The sequence below is a fragment of the Capricornis sumatraensis genome, chromosome 10 (genome assembly GCF_032405125.1).
Source record: "Capricornis sumatraensis isolate serow.1 chromosome 10, serow.2, whole genome shotgun sequence".
Lineage (NCBI taxonomy): Eukaryota > Metazoa > Chordata > Mammalia > Artiodactyla > Bovidae > Capricornis > Capricornis sumatraensis.
In genome coordinates, this window is record NC_091078.1 from 39,067,097 (window position 1) to 39,091,959 (window position 24,863).

The following is a 24,863-nucleotide window of genomic DNA, read 5'->3' on the forward strand; positions in this document are numbered from 1 at the left end:
AACCTGGGGGATGCATGCCCCTGTGAGCCTGAGGAGGGCTTCCTCTCAAAGACCTTGATCTTAAGGGAAAGCTTTTTTAGAAGATAAAGGCCAACCCTTTTTTTTTTTAGCCCCCTTTTGAAGGCAACTACAAATAATCTAAACCTGCATATTTTCCCTCATGCTTCCAGGGACAGGAGACTTCGGTGTGAAAGCCAGGACAAGCCTGGGAAAATTGGACAGGTCCATGCCCCTGGCTGCTGCTCCCCACAGCAGTGCCCACACCGCCCCCTCCCCTTCAGTTCTCCGGCCTTGGTGGAGGCCTGATCTGGGCTCCCAGCCCTCTGTCCTGGCCCAGAAGGCGGGGGACAACCTGGCTCTCTGGGGTTCCACAGAGCAGGCCTCCCACCTCACCTCGAAGACAGTGACGTTACCGACCACCTGCCGTGGCAACCTGGTCTGCTCTTCTTTTTCTTAATTTCCCATTTTAGAAAGCTCTGGTTGACTAGATGAGTGACATTTTGAATGCCCCTGCTTTCCACTTCTTTCTCTTTAATTCCCCGTCTTATGGGCTTTTTAATTTATAGTTGATTTACAATGTCATGTTAATTTCAGGTGTACAGCAAAGTGATTCAGTTGTACATACATACTCTGTGTGTGTGTGTGCTGAGTCATGTCTGACTCTTTCGGATCCTATGGACTGTATGTAGCCAACCATGCTTCTCTGTCCATGGAATTTTCCAGGCAAGGATACTAGAGTAGGTTTCCATTTCCTCCTCCAGGGAATCTTTCTGACCCAGGGATCGAACCCACGTCTCTTACATTGGCAGGCGGATTCTTTACCACCGTGCCCCCCTGGGAAGCCCACACATATACACAGATTGGGCTTCGCTGGTGGCTCAGATGGTAAAGTGTCTGCCTGCAATGTGGGAGACCGGGTTCGATCCCTGGGTCGGGAAGATCCCCTGAAGAAGGAAATGGCAACCCACTCCTGTACTCTTGCCTGGAAAATTCCATGAATAGAGGAACCTGGTAGGCTATAGTCCATGGGGTCCCAAAGAGTCAGACATGACTGAGCAGCTTCACTTTCACTTATATATATATATGCGTTTTCGGATTCTTTTCCCATATAGGTTATTACAGAGTACTGAGAAGAGTTCCCGGTGCTGTACAGTAGGGCCTTGCTGTTTATCTGTTTTGCTCTGCTTTCTTTTAAAGGCAGGAGTAAAGGCAGGAGTCAGTCCGTCCAGGCCCACAGGGCCTTAAGCCAAACGCCGCCGGTCCTGCGCGCGTCCGGCCCGGTCGCGGGCAGCCGCCCGACCTTCCTGCAGACGTCCACGTCGGTCCACGAGCTGGCCCCGCGGCGCTCGGGCAGCCGGCTGTCCCTGTGCCCCTCGGCCGCGTCGCTGCACTCGCAGCCCCCAGCCGCCCCTGCCGCCGGCCCCCTGAGCGTCCGTGAGCGGGCCGAGGCCCTCCTCAGGTCCAGCCTGGGCTCGTCCACCAGCTCCACCCTCAGCTTCCTGTTTGGCAAGAGGAGCTTCTCCAGCGCCCTGGTCATTTCCGGGCTGTCCGCTGCCGAGGGGGGCAACACCAGTGACACCCAGTCTTCCAGCAGCGTCAACATTGCCTTGGGCCCCTCGGCCAGGGCCGCCAGCCAGTCCACACGGGTGAGGGGCTAGGGGGCGGGGAGGGCTCCTGGCCCAAGGACCCCCGGCCCCCTCCTGCAGGCTCCCGTCACCTCCCCCGTGGCGTTTCCAGAGTAACACATCAGTGGTGAGATAGGAGCTGGAATGTCTGCGCTCTGAAGCCGACAGGATACATCACACTGGTCCTGTAGTACTGGCGGCCGGGCAGGCGTTATTGTAGGGAGCCGGAAGGCAGAGTCCCCTCCGCCCTGAGCCCGGTGTGTGGGGGCAGGCTCTCCATGGGCCCAGGTAAAGGGACCGGTTGTATTTCCTTCTCTTTTCACATTCCTCTGGCTGGAGGGAGAGGAAAGGACACACCCCAAGCCTGGCAGGCAGATTCTCATCGATTCCTAGCCACTAGATTTCATTGTGAAGCTGCCTAGATGGACTTCTGCTTTATGCAATTAAATGTTAGAGAGTTTTGAGGACTTCACCCAAATAAAAGGTTACTTATGTAGAATCCCTAGCTAGCTGGCACTGGATGAATCCCTGAGCATCACAGGTAAGTATATACATAAATACCCAGCCTTTCTCTTCTGTAGGGGGGAAAGAATAGGAGACTAAGGCAAAAGCCAGCACCAGGTTGGAGACTTGCAGTTCCGCTGAACATTCGGCACACCGCCCTGTCTGCAGCGGAGCTGAGTCTCAGTCTGCCGGCCTTGTAGTTCCGGGTGTAGGTGTTTGGAGGTGGATGATGGGGGCCTGGCCCTCCTTGCCACACACCCCCCACCAGGAGAAGCCATACAGTGGCACTCCAGCCACCTTGAAACAAGGGCCAGGATGACCTGCCCTAAGAAGAGCCTGGGCATTGCAGCCTTCAGTGGGGCGGGGTGGCGGGGGGGAGTGGGTTATGAGCACCCTGGAGCCCCAGGTTACTTCAGGAGTTTAACCAAGTTTAGTTAGACAACTAAATGTGAACAAACCTCCTTCCCTTTTTCTCAATTCCTCAATAACAATGCATACTTTTCTGCCACCCCTAATATGTGTTTATGACAATCTGTGGGTGCAGTTCTGGGATTCTGAAAAATTCTCTCTCCCTCTCTCCCACAAGGATGGCTGAGTCCTTGGGACCACATTCAGGCAGAATAAAAAAAGCCTCGGTATTACCATTGGGGATTAAACCTGCAGGATTTAGCACTGGTGCAGGGCTGAGTGTATATGAAGTGACATTGACCCAAACTCAGAAAATCCAGGCTCACAAATGACATTTTACCCAAGGTCGTCACTCTGCAGATTACCCGAGAGTAGGCCCCTGTGTGTAGAGGCACCCCTCACTGTTAGACTCGTGGGTGGGACTGCACGGCCCTTCCTCAAGCCCAGCCGCCTTTGGTCCTCTGTAACTGTCCTTTACTTTAGACTCTGACCCCCCGTCCCTGCCACAGTACCAGTTGGCACCGGCAGCTGTGAGATAGTCATCAGGGGGAGGGGATCCGCTTTGCTGAGCCATAAAACTTGCTTCTCTTTTCTCTTTGAAAGCACTTCTCTGAGCCTTGTGAACACACAGAGGTCACTGAGCAGGGGCTGCTTCGAGATCACCATGTGGCCGAGAACCTGGGGGTGACGTGCAGAAGAGCGAGCCAGGAGGACATGGGCCTGGATGACACGGCCTCCCAGCAGAGTGCTTCCGACGAGCAGTAGCCACGCTTGGGCCAGAGGAGCCATGGTGTCGGGGAAGGACCAAACCTCCCTGGCTTCCCCCTTGTGCTTCCTGAACCAAACAGAGCACAGAATTTGAGCCAGGAGATCTGTCCTAGGGAAAAATGAATGCTGTGGAGAAAATAGAGCAACTCGATCTCAGGTTCTTGAAAAATCTCTCCTGTGATGAAAACAAACCTTGACACCAGGTCTCCTTCTCCTTTGGCTCTTGTGGCCCAAGTGGTGGGATGCGGGAGGCACCCTTCCCAGAACTGGACAATTCAAACAAAAGCCATGTAACATCTTAAGACAACTCAAGCAGAGCACATAACTCCTTCCTGCCCTGATGATGATAAGACAGCTGCATGCTAAACAACTGGCATTTTACACTCACTGTTACCGTGAAAAAGCAGCAGACAGCAGTGCACATCACACCACGAGCTGGCCCAATGCACTGGTGTTCAATCCACGTGTAAACATCTCACTTCTTGACAATATTTATGCAGATGTTAAATATAAGCCAGTGAAAGCTTTACTGCAAACCCGTGACAGTGCATGCAGTCACGTCCAAAACATCCCGTGAAAGGAGCCAACTGTCCCCAGCAATGTGCGCGCAGAAGTGTAGTCAAGGCACCTAGGAATGATGCTAACTGCAATCACAGCGACTTCCTGCAGGAAGCCAGGCCCCACCTCTCCCGGCGCGCCTGTGTGCTTCCCAGGAATGCATACTTGTTTCCAAGCCAAGCAATCCTTACTGTCTCACAGGGCATTTGCACATACTTTGTTTTTGGAATTAAAATGTTTACAGTTATTGCTGTGTTTGGTTGTTTGAGTTCTACTGAACTGTTGTCATTTCTTAAAAAAAAAAAAAATTGACCCTCCACTGTAAGAATGACATTTAGGCAATTATGTTTTTTAATTTATTTTTTACAAAGTATAATTTACAATGTTGTGTTAGTTTCAGGTGTACAGCAAAGTGATTCAGTTATATATATATATTATTCTTCAGATTCTTTTTTTAATTCCTTTTTTCATTGAAGTATAGTTGATTTACAATGTTGTAGGCAAATTCTGAGACAGTTTTTCTCATCTTAAGAATCCCAAAGGTAGAGCAGAAACGTGGCTGCTACTGTGAGGGGGGAAGAAGGGGTCTCAGAACAGGGTCCATGGAAAATACCCATCACTGACCTGGTGAGGCATCCCTTTTGGAAAGACAATAGTTCAGTTCACTTTAGTGACTCAGTCGTGTCTGACTCTTTGCGACCCCATGAACTGCAGCACACCAGGCCTCCCTGTCCATCACCAACTCCCAGAGTTCACTTAAACTCACGTCCATTGAGTCGGTGATGCCATCCAGCCATCTCATCCTCTGTCGTCCCCTTCTCCGCCTGCCCCCAATCCCTCCCAGCATCAGAGTCTTTTCCAATGAGTCAACTCGTCGCATGAGGTGGCCAAAGTATTGGAGTCTCAGCTTTAGCGTCTTCCTTCCAAAGAACACCCAGGACTGATCTCCTTTAGGACGTACTGGTTGGATCTCTTGCAGTCCAAGGGACTCTCAAGAGTCTTCTCCAACACCACAGTTCAAAAGCATCAATTCTTTGGCGCTCAGCTTTCTTCACAGTCCAACTCTCAGATCCATACATGACTACTGGAAAAACCATAGCCTTGACTAGACAGACCTTTGTTGGCAAAGTAATGTCTCTGCTTTTCAATATGCTATCTAGGTTGGTCATAACTTGCCTTCCAAGAAGTAAGCGTCTTTTAATTTCATGGCTGCAATCACCATCTGCAGTGACTTTGGAGCCCCCCAAAATAAAGTCTGATACTGTTTCCACTGTTTCCCCATCTATTTCCCAAGAAGTGACGGGACCAGATGCCATGATCTTCGTTTTCTGAATGTTGAGCTTTAAGCCAACTTTTTCACTCTCCTCTTTCACTTGCATCGAGAGGCTTTTTAGTTCCTCTTCACTTTCTGCCGTAAGGGTGGTGTCATCTGCATATCTGAGGTTACTGATATTTCTCCCGGCAATCTTGGTTCCAGCTTGTGCTGCTTCCAGTCCAGCGTTTCTCATGATGTACTCTGCATATAAGTTAAATAAGCAGGGTGACAATATACAGCCTTGATATACTCCTTTTCCTATTTGGAACCAGTCTGTTCCATGTCCAGTTCTAACTGTTGCTTCCTGACCCACATATAGGTTTCTCAAGAGGCAGGTTAGGTGGTCTGGTATTCCCATCTCTTTCAGAATTCTTCACAGTTTATTGTGATCCACACAGTCAAAGACTTTGGCATAGTCAATAAAACAGAAATAGATGTTTTTCTGGAACTCTCTTGCTTTTTTGATGATCCAATGGATGTTGGCAATTTGATCTCTGGTTCCTCTGCCTTTTCTAAAACCAGTTTGAACATCTGGAAGTTCACAGTGCAGCGTGGAGAATTTTGAGCATTACTTTACTAGCATTTGAGATGAGTGCAACTGTGTGGTAGTTTGAGCATTGTGTGTCATTGCCTTTCTTTGGGATTGGAATGAAAACTGACCTTTTCCAGTCCTGTGGCCACTGCTGAGTTTTACCAATTTGCTGGCATATTAAGTGCAGCACTTTCACAGCATCATCTTTCAGGATTTGAAACAGCTCAATTGGAATTCCATCACCTCCACTAGCTTTTTCGTAGTGATGCTTTCTAAGGCCCACTTGACTTCACATTCCAGGATATCTGGCTCTAGGTGAGTGATCACACCATCGTGATTATCTTGGTCATGAAGCTCTTGTTTATAACAGTTCTGTGTATTCTTGCCACCTCTTCCTAATATCTTCTGCTTCTGTCAGGTCCATACCATTTCTGACCTTTATTGAGCCCATCTTTGCATGAAATGTTCCCTTGGTATCTCTAATTTTCTTGAAGAGATCTCTAGTCCTTCCCATTCTGTTGTTTTCCTCTATTGCTGAGGAAGGCTTTCTTATCTCTCCTTGCTCTTCTTTGGAACTCTGCATTCAGATGCTTATATCTTTCCTTTTCTCCTTTGCTTTTCACTTCTCTTCTTTTCACAGCTATTTGTAAGGCCTCCCCAGACAGCCATTTTGCTTTTTTGCATTTCTTTTCCATGAGGATGGTCTTGATCCCTGTCTCCTATACAATGTCACAAACCTCCGTCCATAGTTCATCAGGCACTCTATCAGATCTAGTCTCTTAAATCTATTTCTCACTTCCACTGTTTAGTTCACTGATTCCTAGAATGTCGACGTTCACTCTTGCCATCTCCTGTTTGACCACTTCCAATTTGCCTTGATTCATGGACCTGACATTCCAGGTTCCTATGCAATATGGCTCTTTACAGCTTCAGATCTTGCTTCTATCACCAGTCACATTCACAACTGGGTATTGTTTTTGCTTTGGCTCCATACCTTCATTCTTTCTGGAGTTATTTCTCCACTGATCTCCAGTAGCATACTGGGCACCTACCGACCTGGGGAGTTCCTCTTTCAGTATCCTATCATTTGCCTTTTCATACTGTTCATGGGGTTCTCAAGGCAAGAATACTGAAGTGGCTTGCTGTTCCCTTCTCCAGTGGACCACATTCTGTCAGACCTCTCCACCATGACCCGCCTGTCTTGGATGGCCCCACACAGCATAGCTTAGTTTCATTGAGTTAGACAAGGCTGTGGTCCCTGTGATTAGATTGACTAGTTTTCTGTGAGTATGGTTTCAGTGTGTCTGCCCTCTGATGCCCTCTAGCAACACCTACCGTCTTACTTGGGTTTCTCTTACCTTGGATGTGGGATATCTCTTTATGGCTGCTCCAGCAAAGCACAGTCGCTGCTCCTTACCTTGGACGAGGGGTATCACCTCACTGCCGCCCCTCATGACCTTAGACAATAGTTAAGAGATACTCAGTTTGAAAGCAGTCACACAAATTTCTTAAAGGTATTTGGGATTGGAAGTGTAGGCAGAGGGGATGGTATTGTAGAGAATTCCTTATCTCTTGGAAGTAGATGGTAATACTTTTTTTTTTGTAAAATAATTAGCAATTAATAACAATAGGTAGAGTCTATCATCAGAGACAGAGTGCGTTCTCAAATCAGTGATCCCTAGAGATGTATTTTTCTTATTTCTGATGGATTTGCAGATGTCTGTCTAAAGAACAGCTGAAATAACCTCAGCACAGTTCTTTAAGTTGTCTCAACCAAACTTGGCTGGCAGTTCCTGAAATTCTCTTGGGCAACTTGGCAACCAAGCCCTCGGGACTTAAGGGCGGCTTCCCTACATTAAGGTGGTCACTTGAATTAGGTAAGAAAATGACCCACGCCCAGCAGCATTCAGCCTGGGTGCTCCTTGGGCCTCTAGAAGTAAGAAACAGAGGCATGGCTTTCAGAAAAGTGAAAGCTGCTCAAAGAGCTAGGAAACCAGTCTATAGGGACAGGGTGATGCAGATGAAAAGGCAAATGCATCCCTGCTGTGCCTGCATCTTGTTCCATGAGAAATCTACGAGCTGCTTCCTAACTGCTGGGTCTACTGCTTATTATCCTGGTTCTCTGGCAGTTTTGGGGGGAGCAGCAGGAGGACAGGTGTGGTCTACCCACTTCAGGGCCAGACTCCTCAGACAGGGCTGCCATGCCCTGCACTGTCTACAGCAGGAAAGCTGCCTGAGTGTGCACAGTGAGCGTGTGCACACGTGGACCCATGGGTGAGATCACGGCTGGCCTCCCTCCAGGACTCTTCTGGGCTGTCAACAACTCAGTCACGCCTTTTAAGTGTTGTAAACAACTTTTATATTTACAACTCACGAGCTCGTTAATCTGATCTTCAGCTGATCAACTGTTTATCAGAGTGTACTCCTTGCAAAATATTGTATTATTAGTCCCCATTTAGAGGAGCTTTCCAAAGGTGACATTTCCTACTGGAGTTATTCAAACGTTCTGCTGGACTTGAGCTCAAGAGTTATTTTCTACATTTGAATGCTGAACAAAATTGCTTCTCTTTTAAAGATAATATAGACCGTAGTGCTGGGTTTTATATGAATCACATGGCTATTCTGGCATTACTGAGTCTACATTCTGCATCGTGTGTTAAAACCATCTGCCTGGCAGGCCGTTTCTAATGTGCGGACTTCTCTTGGTCCACGAAACAGGCATGACAAGGCCTGCTCCCTGAACTCTCCTCAAGCCTCCTCCACTTTCCTACTGTTTTGTCCCAAGTCACAAGCTCCTGCCATCAGGCCTTCCCCCCACCCCGCCTCCACCTGATCTTCCCAGACACAGCCTTCCATGAACACAGACACAGATGGAAGAGAAAGAGGGGCAAGGTCCACCCCACATTCCCAGGCTTCCCAGGAGCATCGCCGCTTGCCCCTCTAAGTAACTTAATGAACTTACAGCATTATGGGGCCCTCTTCACATCAGCCACGACAGAGATGGTATTTTGTGAATCAGAGGAACATCTCCCTAACGTTTGCTTATTCAGAGATAAAAAGATAACTATTTTGGGGAATTCCCTGGTGACCCAGTGGTTAGACTCAGCACTCTCACTACCCCTGTCCTGGGTACAATCCCTGGTTGGGGAACAAATATTCCACAGGCATGACCAAAAACAAACAAAAAAACTCCCAATTTTTAAAAATACTGTATGTGAAGCGGCTGCTACAGAGAGGAAGAAAGAACACTTGTGCACACCCGTCCTCCACATCAGCTCTGCCTCGTCCTGCTAACCATGCCTTCCAGCTTGAGCTCTTCACACGAGCTCTGCATACGTCCACTGTGTGCTTTTCAGAGTGAATTCCCCCTTGAAGTCTGGACTCAAACCCAACTATGCTAGGCACCTGTATTTATTTGAATAGCCGGCATTTCAAACTCAGGTGTAAGAGGATTCCTGACTTCAAGTGGCCCCCGCACCCCTCCTCTCCGGGAGCCCCTCACCTCAGTGGTTCACTCAGATGCGGTGCTCAGAGAGTGCGTGCACCTCAGGTGTCCTGCCCTCTCTTCCCTCCTTAACCTCAGCAGAATATTGTTTCTACAGGCTGTGCATGCTTGGCCCTGAGTTGCAGTTATTTGTGAATTCATTTTTATCTGATACCAAGGGCTGGAACCTTAAACAACAAATATTAGTCACAGTTGGGAGGCTGGCAAGTCCAAGATCACATTATCAGCAGATTCAGTGTCTGGTGAGACCCGCTTCCTCGCATGGCAGCAGGGGTGAAGGAGCTCTTTGGGGCCTCTTTTTCAAGGGCACTAATCCCCTTCATGATGGCCCTACCCTCATGACCTATTCACCTCCAAAGGCCCCACCTCCTAATATCATCACATGGGGGATTAGAGTTCAACATGAATTCCCGGGGAAGGGGGCACTTGGGGGGTCATGGGAAGAGACACTCAAGACTTGGGCTCAAATCCTTCCCTGCCAGGACCGTCACGAGTGAGAGTGCAGGAGCCCCCCACACCAGCGACTGCCCAGGGCCATGCTGCGAGGAGACTCCGACACTCACCCTCCTCAAGCTCATCTGGTTTTGGCTCTAAGTGCTCCTTTCCTTTTCTCCCCCCTGGATTCTTTTTTTTTTTTTTAAACTTTGGATGCTTTTAAAAATAATTTTTACTGGCATATGGGTGATTTATAACGTTGTGTTGGTTTCTTTTGGAAGATGTCCCCTTCTACTCACGGCCTCAGAGCCTCTGCTAAGGGTGCCGGTGAAGGCTGCTTCCTACTGGGGCAGGAGCCCCAAGAGGGCAACCTGCTCCCCAGGCCAGGGTGCTGGGGGAACGGGGCCCAGATCTACTCAGCCTGCCTCCCTCTTTCCTGGTGCTGAGGGCTGCGGGGGGCTCATCCAGGGCTGTGGAAGCTGAAGGGGAGTAGATTTATCACAGGAACAGGGCCCCTGCGCCTGAGAAGCCTCTACCTGCTTCAGAGCAGCAGCTACCCCAGTGCACGGAGCCCGCAGACCACGCCAAGCTGTGCCCTCTGGTCCCACTGAGTGCAGCTCATGTCACACACAGTCCACCTGTCGGATGTCACAGCAGAGCATCCCAGGACACGTCATCCAGGCAGGGAGAGTGGGATGCCCTCACCCTGGCCCAGGCACCCTTTTTCAGGCTGATGTCTTTTAATAATCTGGGAGACCCTTTCCAAGTGTAACCCTGCAGAGCCTGGGCCAGTGCAGACCAGGTTTCAGAGAGCCACACGGGGCAGACAGACCATCCTAAGAGCTGGTCCCAGGCTGTAAGCTGCCATCTTGGCTTAGATGCCAGTGTTTCCTGCACTGTCTGCCCCAGGGCCCACCTTGCCAGGCTCCTTGCTCTACACATGCCCAAATGGATCAGTGGTCACATTCTTGCACACTCTCAGCAATAGCACCAGCTGGCACTGTGGCAAAAGCTAAAAAAATATACTGGCAATTCAAAAACACTGAAATGTCTATCACTCAAGTATCATCACCCTTGGGAGCACAACTGTTATCCTCTGTGAGCCCTGGGGTTTCAGTGGTCTGGCCCATGGGGCCCTGCCTGGGCCAAACCTCATCTCTCTGCAGCCTTCTTCCCAACAGCCCTGGCTCTGGCCCTGGCCACTCCCCAGGGGACTGGGTGGAGGGTGAGGGTGGCTTCCTTCAGGCTGGGGCAGCCCTCCTCTGATGACACTCACTCACCCCTTTTCTGGAAGGGAAACGGGGCCCAGAAAAGTTTGCGAACATGTCTAAATGAATGGGGCCCAAGTGGGGCTCTGATCTGAACCCCCGCTGAGTACCAAGTGCTTCCAACATTTCTACAGGCTGCTCATCCCTCCCACATCAGGACCCCCATGTCTACAGTCATCACATTTCTCTTTATTTTATTAAGCAATAACCAAACAAATAAACAGTAAAACATGCGGGCAGGGAAGGACTGAAAATGGCTCTTTTTGAAATACTGATTTTCTTAAAATCAAATAACTGTTATCACTCCAAGTTGCAGTAGGCTGCAGCTGCTTCTGGGGAGGGGTTTAATTTTCCTGACATGCCAAAATGATCAGGAAGTGAACTGCTCCCCACCCCCCTCTCCTGAACACATTTATAAACTTCAGTGGGGGCAAATTCCATCTAATACTTCGAAAACTATTTCTTCTTTCATAATTTACCCAAATCATACGCACAACTGCAAGAGGAAATAAACAGAAATCTTTCAGCATAAATACACCACAGTGGATTGTTAATCTTGTAGAGTCAATCCAGCGTTAAGGCTAATTTGATCTTTTAAAACATTTTATGGAAAACAGCTGTCAGGCCTTCTTTGGAAAAGCCTCCAAGGTTTCATAAACTAATGGCATAAAACCTGGTCGGGCAGAGCACTGGGGCTCCTCTCAAAGAAACGTTTGCACGTGCAGAGAAGTGGTGATACGTCGTCTTCACTTCCGGCTGCTCTGCATGTGGGTCACAATCTCTGGCAAAAGGTGGTTTCTGTTCTCCTTGGTTACCTGTGTAGGAAGAAGCAGAAAAGCAGAGTTCATAGTCCCTTCCCTTTCCTTCAGTTCCCTACTCTGCCGGGTTATACTCTAACAGAACAGCCCAGAAGACGATGCATGCTTTACAGAGTGTGGCCCAGGTGAGGCTGACCCAGCGAGGAACCCCAGGCCTCCCAGAGTGCTCTGAAAGTGGGGCAGGTGGGCTCAAATCCCACCACCAGCTTCTGAGAAGGGACGGCTCACACAATGAGAGTGGGTTTTGATGACAGATGGATTTTAACTAGGAGAAGTTCTGTGAATTGAGCCCTGGGAGGGCTGCTGTGGAAGCAGGCTGGGATGCGGCTCGAGTGAAGCCTGACCTGGACGGGAGGGGGCCTGAGGGAAGCCAGAAGAACCACAGCTCCAGGTGGGCAGCCACCCACCAGGTGAGCCCTCTCAGGGCAGCCTCACACCCAGGACTCCGGGATTCTCTCAAGGGCAGTAATCCACTCCTCTCTCCCTGACTTAGGAGAGCTGCGAGTTGCAGGAAGCCTCTGACACCAGTCAACTCTGCACCTGAAGGATGAGGAAGGCGCTGGGGATGGGGTGCGGTGCAGAGCAGGGCTTTTGCTGAGATCTCAGAGGCAGCGGGGGATGCAGGGCAGACTAGAACGCAGATCCCCCTGCACCCGATGTGTTAGCTCGGCAATTATCACTGTTACAGACAAAAGGAACAAGAGTGGATGCAAGCTCTGCTTGATGATCTGTGTTGTATTTTCCTTTCACTACCACAGGCCCATTGAGTACAATTTAAGCATCCAAACACCCTCCCAGGGAGCCCAGTGGGGGGCTGTTTCCCTAGCACAGGGCAGGGTGGTCTCTCCTCATCACCAGCGCCTTCCTGTGCCACCCACACAACATTCAACACCCACTGCCAGGGGGGAGGTGCCAGGAGTGGCAAGATTCAGCCAGTACTTTGACCTCACAGAGCCCGAAGACCAGATGGGGGGCACACATAACAACAGCGAGGGCAAGGCTGGCAGAGGGGCCCTGAGACCCTGAGCGTCTGGGGAGGCACGGGATACTGGGGACAGGGGAGAAGAGCAATGATCAGAGATGAGGGAAAGGCCTCCACAGGCGGTTACGCCTGAGCTGCTTTCGACCAGTGGGCCTGGGAGAAGGGCAGTGGCAGTGAAGGGCGATGAGACGGAAAGCCCACCAGCCAAGATCCTGGTCCTGGGCGCAGGCTGTTTAGGTGCACAGTCAGGGCCCATAGAGTGAGCCTCAACAGATGTGAGGTTCAGAGATGATGACAGCCCTAGAGCACTGCCAAGCCACCCTGCCAGTGCCAATGTCACCCAGGTGTCCTGCCGGAGCCCAGCCACCCTCCTCAGGAGCTGCTGGGGCTGCAGCAGGGACAGGGGTCCCCCACCAGCCCCAGAACATGCAGTGAACCTCCCCATGCCTTGGTTAGGGAGAAAAAGAATCACAATCAAAACTGCAAAGACACACTTTGGGAATGGCTTCTCATTTAAAACCAATGAACAGGATGCAAAGAGTATATGAATATTTTGCCACCCCCTTTGATTTTCCTAAGATGATTTCTGAAAATTATGCGTAAGATGTCTATGTGAAACCGTTTACAGTGTTCAGTTATGTGCTCCTTTTCCACTGAAGACAAGTTTCGTAAATGCAAGAACAGGGAATAGGCACAGTATCATCTGTCAGCGCAGGTGCCCCTCCCTTTCAGGAGAATTCCTCTTTCCGGGAGAGTTTAAGGAGAGGAAGGCACTGGGGCCTGGGAGGGGAAAGGAGGTGAGGACGACCCCAGCGTCCTCACCCCTTGCCTCCCACCATGCCCTCCCAGGGCTGCAGAACGGCTCAGCCTCACGTCCCGTGAAGATCAGACCCTGAATTCCAGGGCTGGACTGCATTCATCCTGGGTCTGACACAGAAAATGTTTACTATATTCTACGCTGAGGAGGGTCTCTGAAATAGAGCTGAGCGGTTAAATACAGACTGAAGACTCTGACCGAGGAAGCATCCAAAGTGCTCTGAGACTCCTGGGGCCAAGGAAAGGCCTCCGAGCTAACTGTCAATGACTCGGGGCCGTAACATCACGAAGGTGCGAACATTTGGACAGAAGAACACGTGGGCAAAACACATCTCTTTATGCATATTTGCGCAAGAGAGCAAAACAAAACCACACACATTTCCTAGAAACCATGCGGGAAGCACCCTGACAGGTTTAAATAAGCAGGAGAATAAAAAGGAAATTGAATTGACAATGCTCATTATTATAAGTTAATGCATATCAAAAGTATTACTAGTCTGTTTCATATTTTGTCTTTATTTTATTGAACCTAAAAATAGGATGATTCATGAATTCAAACCCTCTATTTTTCCTTGAAGTTTAAATGTTCTAAACCAAGAATTATTTTGCAAATGCGGCTTTTGGGAACCCAGTGCCCACAGCAGAGAAGGGACTGCATTCCACATCCCAGGGTAACACCATGTCTCCCTAGAGGAGGAAGGGGGAGGGATGGTTCATTGTTCAGCCGTCCTGCCTATGGATTTCTGTGTGAGTATACAATATCTACAACATAGATTTTGTGTTTGTGTGCTCAGTTGCATCCAACTCTGGGACCCCATGATAGGCCATGGGGGTCACAAAAGTCGTTCACAACTTATCAAGTAAACACCAAACAACAAGAACAAAAAACATGTAGACATCATACAACATAGCTTCACTGAGACATAATTCATATTCCATAAAACTCAACCTCTTAAAGACAGAACTTGGGGGCTTTTAGTACGATCACAGTTGTGTTATAATCAGCACTGTGTGTTAGAGTATTTCCATCACCCTCCCTCTCTGCAAAAAACCCCACTCCTGATCACCACACTCACACCTTCCCCAGGCCCCAGCAACCACTGATCCAAGGTCTGTGTTGACAGATTCGCCTATTCTGGACATTTCGTATAGATGGACTCATACAGTCTGGAATCCAGTGTGACAGGGCTCCTTCACTTGGCACCACGTGCTGTTAATTCCTCCAGGCTGAGTACCTATCACCACGTCACGCCCTCTTCTTGTGAGCAAAGACGGTATGTACATCATTTGAGTACACCAACCACATCCTTGTCTGTTCATCACCTGAGGGACATTTGGGCTTGTCTCACTTTTTGGCTAACATGCACAGTGCTGCTATGAACATGGGGTGTACAAGATTTTGTGTGAACATGTTTCTAATTCTTTGGGGCACACGCCTAGAAGTGGGATGGGTGGGTAATAGGGTAATGCCATATCTAGCTTTCTGAGGAACTGCTGCATTTTTCCAGTCTCGGCAGCAGGCTATGAGGGCACTAATCTCCCCAAAGCCTTACCAACACTTTCTATTTTCCATTTCTTTACCTTCATTAGAGCCATCCCAGTAATGTGAAGCACTATCTCACTGTGGTTCTGGTTTGCAATGCCCTAAAAACCAACAGTGTTACACATATGTGCATGTGCTTTTCGACCATTTTTCTATCTTTGGAGAAATGTCTTTTGTTTCTTTGCTCCTTTTTAAATTGGTTTATTTGTTTTTCAATTACTGAACTGTAATAAAAGTTCTTTAGGTATCCTGGGATACATGAAGTTCCTTATCAGGTATATGATTTTTAAATATTTACTTTTTTGGCAGTGTCCTTTGAAGCACACGATTTCTAAATTTCGATAAAATCTTTTTCCTTGTCACTTGTGTTTTTTGTGTTGCATCAGATAAGACTCTAGAAGGCAATGGCACCCCACTCCAGTACTCTTGCCTGGAAAATCCCACAGATGGAGGAGCCTGGTAGGCTACAGTCCACAGGGTCGCAAAGAGTCGGACACGACTGAGTGATTTCACTTCACTTCAACCCAAGTTTACAGAGGTTTACTCCTTTCATTCTTACGTGCAGATCTATGAGTTTGGGTTAATTTTTGTGTCTGATGTGAGGTAAGAGTTCAACTTCATTCTTTTGGATGTGGATGTCCAATTTTTCAGCACCATTTGCTGAAAAATGATTCTTTGTTACCTTGTCCTGGCACTCTTGTTGAAGATCAGTTGATTGCAGACGTGAAGGTTTGCTTCTTGGCTTTGATTCGACCCCCGTGATCTGCGTGCCTGTCCCTGTGTCAGCACCATGCTGTCTTGATTACTGCAGCTTTGCAGTAAGTTTTGAAATCAGGAAGTATGAGTCTTCCAACATCATTCTTCCTTTTCACAGTTGTTTTAACTGGGTCCTTTGAATTTCCATAAGAATTTTAGGATTAGCTTGCTAATTTCTATTTAAAAAAAAAAAAAAGAAAACCTTGCCTGCTGCCTTCTTATGTAGCAGTTGGCAGGTGTACTTTCTCTTCTGTGCTTACAGGAGTCTGTGACCCAGAAACAGCATCAAATTCCTGGTGAGATTAAAATGGTTTATACGTTGCTTGGTGAAAATACCCATGGCCAGGAAGAGTAAGAGGAGGTCTAGAAATTTTCACACTGGAGGGAAGCTGGGACCTAGTCCCCATTTTGGGATCTTGCAATCCACTGGCAAAAACTAAAAGAAGAAAAACGGATTTATGGATGACAAGTTTAAATGGCTCTGAATTCAGAAGAGTAGAACAGATTTTAGTTACCGCAATATTTTTATAAAGTAGAAAAACCGAATAATCTCTAGGAATCTTAGATTTTTAAAGTCACCTGAACCATCCCTACCCTCGAAGTTAACACACAGAAGGGCTACGCTGATGCTTAGGCTTTGGGGTCGAAAGACTGAGGTCTGAATCCTCGTTGTGCCCCCATTAACCTTGGATAAGGCATGCCAGCGCTCCCTGATGATGAGGCTGCTATCACGTCCTCACACACTAATGGACCTCAGCACTGCCTTTAGGTGTCCCAGGACTGGGGGCTGCCAGCCCAGGCCTTTCAACCCCCAATTCTCAGACTCCAGGCATCTCCCCTGTACCCTCAGAAGGCAGCATTCTCCAGCATCTCCAACAAGGAGACATTTCACAGGAAATCAAAAGCAACATGCTTTGGAAATGCCACCAATATGACCAAACTCATACTTTTTGTTAGAAGTGACCAGCAGAGATAAAAGTATTTCTTAACGTTGTTGATCAGAGAAGGATGGAAGCAGTAAAGAGCCCTAATCTGAGTAGTCAGAGTCGTAATCTGGACCCGTGAAGGTCTTCACCTCTTGTTCCCACAGCACTGACATCACCATTGAATATTTTCTGATATTAGGTCTCAAACAACCTCATGAAGTAAAGTGAAAGTTGCTCAGTTGTGTCCAACTCTTTGCGATCCCATGGACTATACAATACATGGAATTCTCCAGGCCAGAATACTGGAGTGGGTAGCCTTTCCCTTCTCCAGGGGATCTTCCCATCCCAGGGATCAAACCCAGGTCTTCCGCATTGCAGGCAGATTCTTTACCAGCTGAGCCACAAGGGAAGCCCAAATTTATACCTTAGAGAGGGCAACTGCATTTGAACTGGGGACCTCTTGATCTGCAATCAAATGCTTTACCACTGAGCTATACTCCCAACAGGTATATATTTAAAACATGTTTCAGTAGCTACACACTTAGCAGTAAGCTCTAGAATAAACAAGGAAAACATTTCCAAACTTCTGAGAGGGAAACAGAATTTTCAGGAAGGGAACCTTCAGTGCCTGAACTTGCGTAAGGATGGAAGGTTCTACACCCCTGAGTTCCACAGCTCCCTGTGGCTCTGGCTTTTAATTTTTTTAGTCTGCTCTTTCTTTGGCAATCTCTACCATTCTACCGCTCGCATTCACTGATTCTGTCCTCTGTCAACTCCCTTCAGCTGGCTGGGTTCAGCCACGGACCTTCTCATTCAGTCATTGCACCTTACATCCTGAATTTTTCATTTGAGTCCTCCTTAGAGCTTCCCTATCTTTGCTGAAACTTTTGATGTCTTCGCCTGAGGCTTTCTATTTTCTATTTGTTTCTAGTGGGTTTGTAATTGATTGCTGATACATGTTTATGATGGTTGTTTGAAAAATCTCTACCCTATAACTGGGGAAGGCAATGGCACCCCACTCCAGTACTCTTGCCTGCAAAATCATGGACAGAGGAGCCTGGTAGGCTGCAGTCCATAGGGTCGCGAAGAGTCGGACATGACTGAGCGACTTCCCTTTCACTTTTCACTTTCATGCACTGGAGAAGGAAATGGCAACCCACTCCACTGTTCCTGCCTGGAGAATCCCAGGGACGGGGGAGCCTGGTAGGCTGCCGTCTATGGGGTCGCACAGAGCTGGACATGCCTGAAGTAACTTAGCAGCAGCAGCTATAATCCCAACATCCATGTCATCCTTCTGCTGGCATGGGGGCTGTTTATCTTTCGCACTCAAGCTGATCTTCTGGTCCTTGGCGTGACAAGTGACTTCTGTTTGTGTCTCCCGTGCTGTGCCGGGGTCCTGAGGTCCCCAGTCTGTGTGCCTTCCTCCATCCACCATTCAGGTCTTCTCAGGTCTGATTTACGTACAACATCCAAGACTGTCAGCTGTACTTAGGAGGAGGAACACTTTCTCTCAAACTGGAAATGTCCTCAGCTGTCTTTCTGGTAAGTAAGGCACTATTCACCTAAACCCTATGACGAACAGTCCAGGCGCTGTGAACAGCTCTGAGTCACTGTGAATGCTTCCCCAACATCACGACTGCAGCCCCATCTCCACGTCGTCTGTCAGCAGGGGGAAGCTGTCCTCCATGTATACATAAATTATTTCCTTATTTGGAATATTCTCCCTACCTGTCCTCTCTTTCCTCTTCAAAAATCTACCCAAGAACCCCTTCCTCCTGGAAACCTCTCTCCACTCCTTCTGTTCACACTGATCTCTCTTCTCATCTCCAGATATTGACTGTCCCATGGTCTGTTTTTCTGGAGGGAAGGGTACACTCCTCACATGTGCTTGTACCATGGATTAAGTATTTGATGCAAAGGATGCTCTCAAAAATAAATTCAGATTAACTTTGCTGCTTATTAGAAAGAGGAAGGACTAAAGAAATATCTAATCCAACTCCTATATCTGCAGATGAGTGAGCTTCTTCATTTATAAAATATGCGCAGAAGGTTCACAGGAGACCCAAAGGAATGCAGGAAAGACAAGAATAATGGGGTCTCTTGCATAATTAACCAAAAGCTAATCGCTTTATTTATACATCATTAAGATCAATGATTACCTTGCCTAGAGAATAATTTCCTAGCTTAGAGAAGAGAAGCTGTGGTATTGTCTTAAGATATAGCACTTGTTTCTGATTTAACAGTCAACCCCCAAGTCCACTGCAGGGCTATTAGTTTGCAGAGACACCCAATCCCTGGACCTTAGCATCAGCAGCTCTGCAGGCCCTCAGCTTGGAAGCTATCTGACCTGAAGACTAATTGTCTTTCATGATCTTTTATTATTCACTGACTGTTTCCACAGAAACTCTATGATCACAACCAAAAACTCTAATATGGAGGCCACACAATGTAAGACATAGACAAGGTAACATAAAACTCTGAAGACATGGTCACGCCCTTTGAGGAAGTGACCCTGTGTGGCGCCCAGGCCTCCCCTGATCACTACCGCCTGCCCCCAAAGACCACAGTGCCTGGGTTCACGTTCTTTGCATTTAGCCATAACTGAAACCACATAATTGTCTGCTCACATTTCTGTTATCCAGCCCCTCCATTAGAATTTCAGCTCCATGAGGATAAGGACTTGTGTCTCGTTCATCACCAAGACCTAGAACGAGGCCAAGCACACAGGAGATGCTCAATTCATGCACAGAGATGTTCAATCTCTCACTTACTTGGTAAGTAAGAAATGAATTAAGCAACTTACAGACACATTACTCCAGCCCTGGCTGCTCTAACCTTAATAGCTGCCAACCGCCCAGAAGTACCCTGGACTCCATATAACATGTCGACGTCCCACCGAAGGCAGCTGACCCTGGTGACAAGTAACCAGCGATGTGAGGTGCTCCCGGTTACTCTGCAGCTGGCGCAGAGGAGGGCTGCCAGCCCCACTGGTTCACTTGGTCGGGGGAGGGTGTGAGCACAGTGATGTGGCTGTCACTGACGCAGACACTAAGGTGCCACAGGGAGGACAGTATCCAAGAAGGACGCAGAGGGATGACGGGAGAAAGACGCATATGTGGGCAAAACCCATCAGCACCATCAGTGCTGAGAACCGGCTGAGCCACTGCCCCTGACCTACCTGCCCTTCACCAGCTCCACCCCACAGCTCCTCCCACTGCAGGGGCCTGAGAGCCCCCGGGGCTCGTGAAGACAGGTTCCTGGGCCTGCCCAGGGCCAGCGTCGCACTTCCAGGCAGAGTGTCTTATCTGCTGGGTACTTGACAAGCGGCCAGTGTGACTGAGGAAAAGATTTTTCTAACTTAATTTAGTGTCATTTAATTCAAATGTGAACAGTCACACGTGGCTAATGGCTATGGCCCTGCCTGGTGCAGGGAGCACATTTTCACCCTGGTGGTGGGAAGTTCTCGAGACGGTGCTGCTCCACAGCATCTGGAATCTGAGCCTCAACCTGTAGCCAAAAGTCCTTCTCCTCACAAGCAGAAGGGGGTCAGTTTCAAAGGGAAACCTTTAAAATAAAACAGCATCGCCTGCCTCTGTAACCTCATCACCTAGGAAGAGATGCACTCAGCCCAGAGCACTGCAGCTGGGCGGGGCTGAAGCTGGCAAGGCCCAGGGCTTGGCAAGGGCAGGGGGAGGGCAGCAGGAGGAGCTGGACCCTCCTGCGGTCCCCAGAGGCAAGACTGCTTTGTCAGCAAGCAGAGGTGTAATTTCAGCTCTATAAACTCACAGGAAGTGAGACGCGCCTATATTCTAGCCTAAGAGGAAAGCTATGGTGACTTGAAACCACAGGTGCACTTCAAAGCCACATGCTGTTTCAGAGCACCTGCCCCACGCCCGCGGGGTACTCACACTGAACACCTTCACGTCCTTTCGGGTTCTGATCTCTTCCACGAGGGCCAGTGGTTTTCCTTTGGGTACGGGGATGGTGCCGAGGACCACAGTCCCCGGTGTGGACAGCGCCTGGCGGACGGCCTGGATGAATGGCTGACTGAAGAGCTCCATCTTCCCCACCTCGTCGATGACACAGATGCTCTGTCCCGGGAGACCACTGGCCCCTGCCTGGGGGTGACAGAGACACTGACTGGGACACGGTGAAGGGCCCAGGAACGCTCTCCCTCCTCGCTGTCACACCAAAGGGCCTGGAGTCTCTCTCCCCATCACTTACTGCCAGTCAGAGCAGAGGAGGCAGCCCCGCTTCAGGAGGCAGGAGGTGGTCTCTGCAGCTGCGCAGACGAACCACCGAACCACCGGCAGAGGAAATCAGGAGCACTCCCTTGGGGACCCGAACGCCCAGAAGACTCAGTTCCCTGAGCTCCCCATTTTCCCGGCAATTTTCCCTCTTCTAGAACAGTCCCAATAACAACCAAGTTTTATATTTATATCCACCCGGAAACAAGCAGGAACCAAATGCCTCAGGCCTGAAAGAAATGAGACAGCAAGCCTGGGAGCCTTTGTTAATAACACTGGCCTCTGTTTTTTGGATTTGGGGTTGTATGAGTCCTGTCTGTTGGGAGGATGTAACCGTTGCAGCCAGATGCCTGTGTACTTCATAACCTGAACTAAAAAGGTCACTGGAAGAAGTGAAAATTAGAGAAGTCCTGGTTTAAGAGGGAAAAAAGTGAGTAGGTTGTGCCCTTGAATCTCAGATTCCCCTTCTAATGACTTTACATCAATGCACTCCCACTAAGTCACAAACTTGAAGACTTCTCTAGGACCAGGTGTGGCAGCCAGCCTCCAAGAGCCCTCAAGATTCCCAGCTTATAGGATTGGCACCCTCTACAGACCCTACCCCCATAGTACAATGCTGCCCTGCATTATATGGCAAAGAACGACAGAAGGGATGACATGCTATTTCTGAGATTAGGAAGATAACGGCTTCTGTCCTGGTCTTCATCCACCCATCCATCCATCCTCCCATCCATCCATCCACCAATCCATCCATCCATCCACCCATCCACCCATCCACCCATTCACCCACCCATCCACCCATCCATCCACCCATCCATCCTGGCTCACCTGTTCTCAGGGAAGATGCCTGCCATGCTGTGAAGACACACAGGCAACTGATGGTAATCTCCAGCTAATAAGGAACTGAGGCCACATGTCAACAGCCAGGGAGGATCCGAGACCTCCCCACAACCATCACTGTGAACTTGGAAGCCTCAGGGCATTCTGACCTCATAAGAGACTCTGAGCCTGAACCACCCAGCAAAGCCATTTCTGGATTCCTAACCCAGGGAAACTGTATGAGATAATAAACATTTGTTGATTCACACTGCTAGATCTTGGGGTAATTTGTCACACAGCAAAAGCTAACCAATAAAGCTGGTAGGACTTTGAATAGTTTTTCCACAGCAGGGACACAATGGAACATACAATAAGCACTTTGATGGCTGCTGAGTAACAAACATATTTCTGTATCTTTGTATAAATGATTATTTTGAAAATGGTATGTAAAGCTGATTTACCAAGTATGTTTCACTATAAGTTCTCAGACTCCTTAAATACGGACATCAACACATTCTCACAATGAATGGCTGAGTTAAGCTAGATTTTGCTCAAATTCTAAATACTAATACCAAAGCTCTTCCAGTGTGGCTGCAGGGGGGGTGCCCATGGTGACGAGTGACAGACAGGGCTGGGGGCAGCTCCTGGAGCCTCGTGTGGTGTGCAGAGGGTGGGATGCTGCCCAACGGCTGAGAGTCTAAGTGCGGGAGGAGCACACGTGGTGCCTGAAAGGCTGCTTGCTGTGTGGGGCCAGGAAGACAGGGGAGACTTCTTTGGGAACAGACATATGAGCCTGGAGGGAAGCCTCAGGGCACTGGTTTTCAAACTTTTCTATAAGCGGTCCTCCTTTAATTTTCCTGCTTGCTATCAAGTAGATATATTTTTCTACTCCTTTTATTGACAGAAAGACCAGGAATGGGTCTACTGTAATCATCCAAGAGAGGTTCTAAATCTCACTCAAATTTCCGTGTTTCTAATACACTTCATGTTTACCTCTCGGCTGAATTTATCTGCATGCATTTACATACACACGGCTACCCTGCCTCCCTCCTAGGAGCCGAGACGAGGTGTTACTCATCTTTTTCTTCTCTGTGGAGGTGAACGGTGCACGGCTGGGCTGACACAGCCGATGCTGCCCTGCGCTGGTGGGCGATATAGGGAGAGAGGGTGTGGGGGAGGTCACTATGCCAACAATTTCTTCAGAAATGAATGCCTGACTGTGGAGGAAAAAAAACAGCTACTGGCCACCTGTTTGCCAGCATAAAAACAGACACGCTCACAACAGCGAGCCATCCCGACCAACCTGCCTGTGATTAAGGGTGCCTGGGGCTTCCTGCTGCCCCCAAAGACTGAGGACACCTGCAGATGCTATCCTTCTGGTGCCTGCTGTCAAAGCCCAGACAGGACTCAAGCCCAGCACACCAGAACCACGGCTCTGAAAGCATTCAGGTCAGACAAAGAACAACATGAAAAGAACGTGGCAGCTCCCCTGTCTGTGTTCAGTGGGTGCATGTACACAAGGGGGTCAAATCCATGTGGCCGTGTATGTGAACACATGCGAACAGGTCCAACGCGAGGCACAGGGCTCCCAGCCACCCTGCAACGTTCACCCGTGAGCACTCCCCCACCTCGTTAAACTGCTGCAAAGATACCTGGCCACACATGCAGACATTGTTTTCTACCAACTGAAAATGCCTCATTTAAAAACCTTAGCTTACAATAAAATCTCCATTCTGTCCAGAATTAGGGATTTTCTTTATACAGAAACTATAGAAATCTCAAAAAGTCTGGGATTTTTAATGAAAAGTTGGATTATTTCTGCTCAGTTGAGAGTCAGTTACCAGAGGCTGAACTACTCAGAAGCCTAGTCAGTCAGTCAGTGTTTCTAAACAACAAAGAACGCATATTCACCAGCTTAATAAAAGAACTACTGTTATGTTCAGAATTGTTTTTTTTTTTTTCCTGTATAAATTCCATTTTAAAAGGAAACAGAAAATAAGCCAGTGAGCATTCACCCCATTTCCACCATTCTCAATGACTGTCTGAGCTGATGGAGACACAGCAAGCACAGCACGAGGGCCCTGGTCTGAAAGCCACCAGGAGCCTGGCCTGGCCTCGTCTCTGGCTGTGGGTTCCACACGGGTATGGGGTGAGGATCCCGCAGAGGACTCTGGGGGCTCTAGGCCATGTCGTTAAGAGCACTGTGCACACCATCCAGGGAGCAGCCGTTCTCCCAGCGTCCCTCCCCCAACCCCAGAACAATTCAGGATCACTGCGGTCCTTTATGCCCCATGCTCCTCTCCACAGCTTACATTTCTGCTGACTGCACATTCTCACTGCCACAAAGCACAGGAAAACCTTCTCTGTGCAAAGCATATTTTAGTCGCTCTGTTGGTTCTGAGGGAGAAGCTATTTCCGTGGGAGAGAGTCCTAAAATTGACCAGCCAGGGGCAAAAGAAGTTATGAATAATTTTCTAGCTTTGGTTACACTCAGCTAGTTTGCTTTCCAGAAAGATTAAATCAATTTAGGGCAACAAACGAAGTAGCTTTATTTATACCAGCTTTGCCAGAGAGCTGAAAATAGTGCGATTCTTTTGGTACTTTGTTTAATCCTTAGGTGTCCTTTTTAAGGATACAAAGAAAATGTAAACGTAAAATAAGCAATTTCATCCAACCAAAATACTGAACCAAGAAAAAGCTAATTAAAGTCACCTCTGCCTTATTTTGGATCATTTAAATAATACCTATTTCTGGTGGTATTAGGTTGCCATTTATTACTTTTTTAACATCACACACAGACTGGCTTCCTGAGCTTGCCTGTCTGGGACAGCGAGTCTCAAAAGTGATGGGAAGCAGGGGGCCATGGCCAGAGCACCGGCAGCACAACTGAGCCTGCCCCGCAAAGAGCCACAAGTCCTGGGGAGGCTGGAGGGGTAAATGGTGAAAACACAGCCACAGTCGAGCAAGCCCGATGCCCTGACCATCTTACTAAGTGAAAGGCAGCACTCCAATCAGACTTTCAGATGTGTTTATTCCAA

General features: G+C 48.6%; 2 protein-coding genes across 3 annotated transcripts in view; one reads left to right on the forward strand and one right to left on the reverse strand.

Annotated features, from left to right (window-relative positions):
* Positions 1-3,302, forward strand: part of PCNX2 (pecanex 2) — a 306,992-nt gene extending 303,690 nt beyond the window's left edge. Inside the window, exons 33-34 of the mRNA XM_068982673.1 lie at positions 1,198-1,646; positions 3,141-3,302. Of these exons, the coding sequence (XP_068838774.1) occupies positions 1,198-1,646; positions 3,141-3,302 (611 nt within the window). The remainder of the gene's footprint in view (positions 1-1,197; positions 1,647-3,140) is intronic.
* Positions 3,303-11,113: 7,811 nt separating this feature from the next.
* NTPCR (nucleoside-triphosphatase, cancer-related) overlaps positions 11,114-24,863 on the reverse strand; it is a 36,755-nt gene continuing 23,005 nt past the window's right edge. Inside the window, exons 4-5 of one of the 2 annotated variants that reach the window (XM_068982681.1) lie at positions 20,668-20,877; positions 11,114-11,733 (exon numbers count right to left, since the gene is read on the reverse strand). In XM_068982681.1, coding sequence (XP_068838782.1) covers positions 11,665-11,733; positions 20,668-20,877 — 279 coding nt within the window. In that variant the 3' untranslated portion in view covers positions 11,114-11,664. The remainder of the gene's footprint in view (positions 11,734-20,667; positions 20,878-24,863) is intronic. The other variant, XM_068982682.1, reaches the window with a different exon arrangement.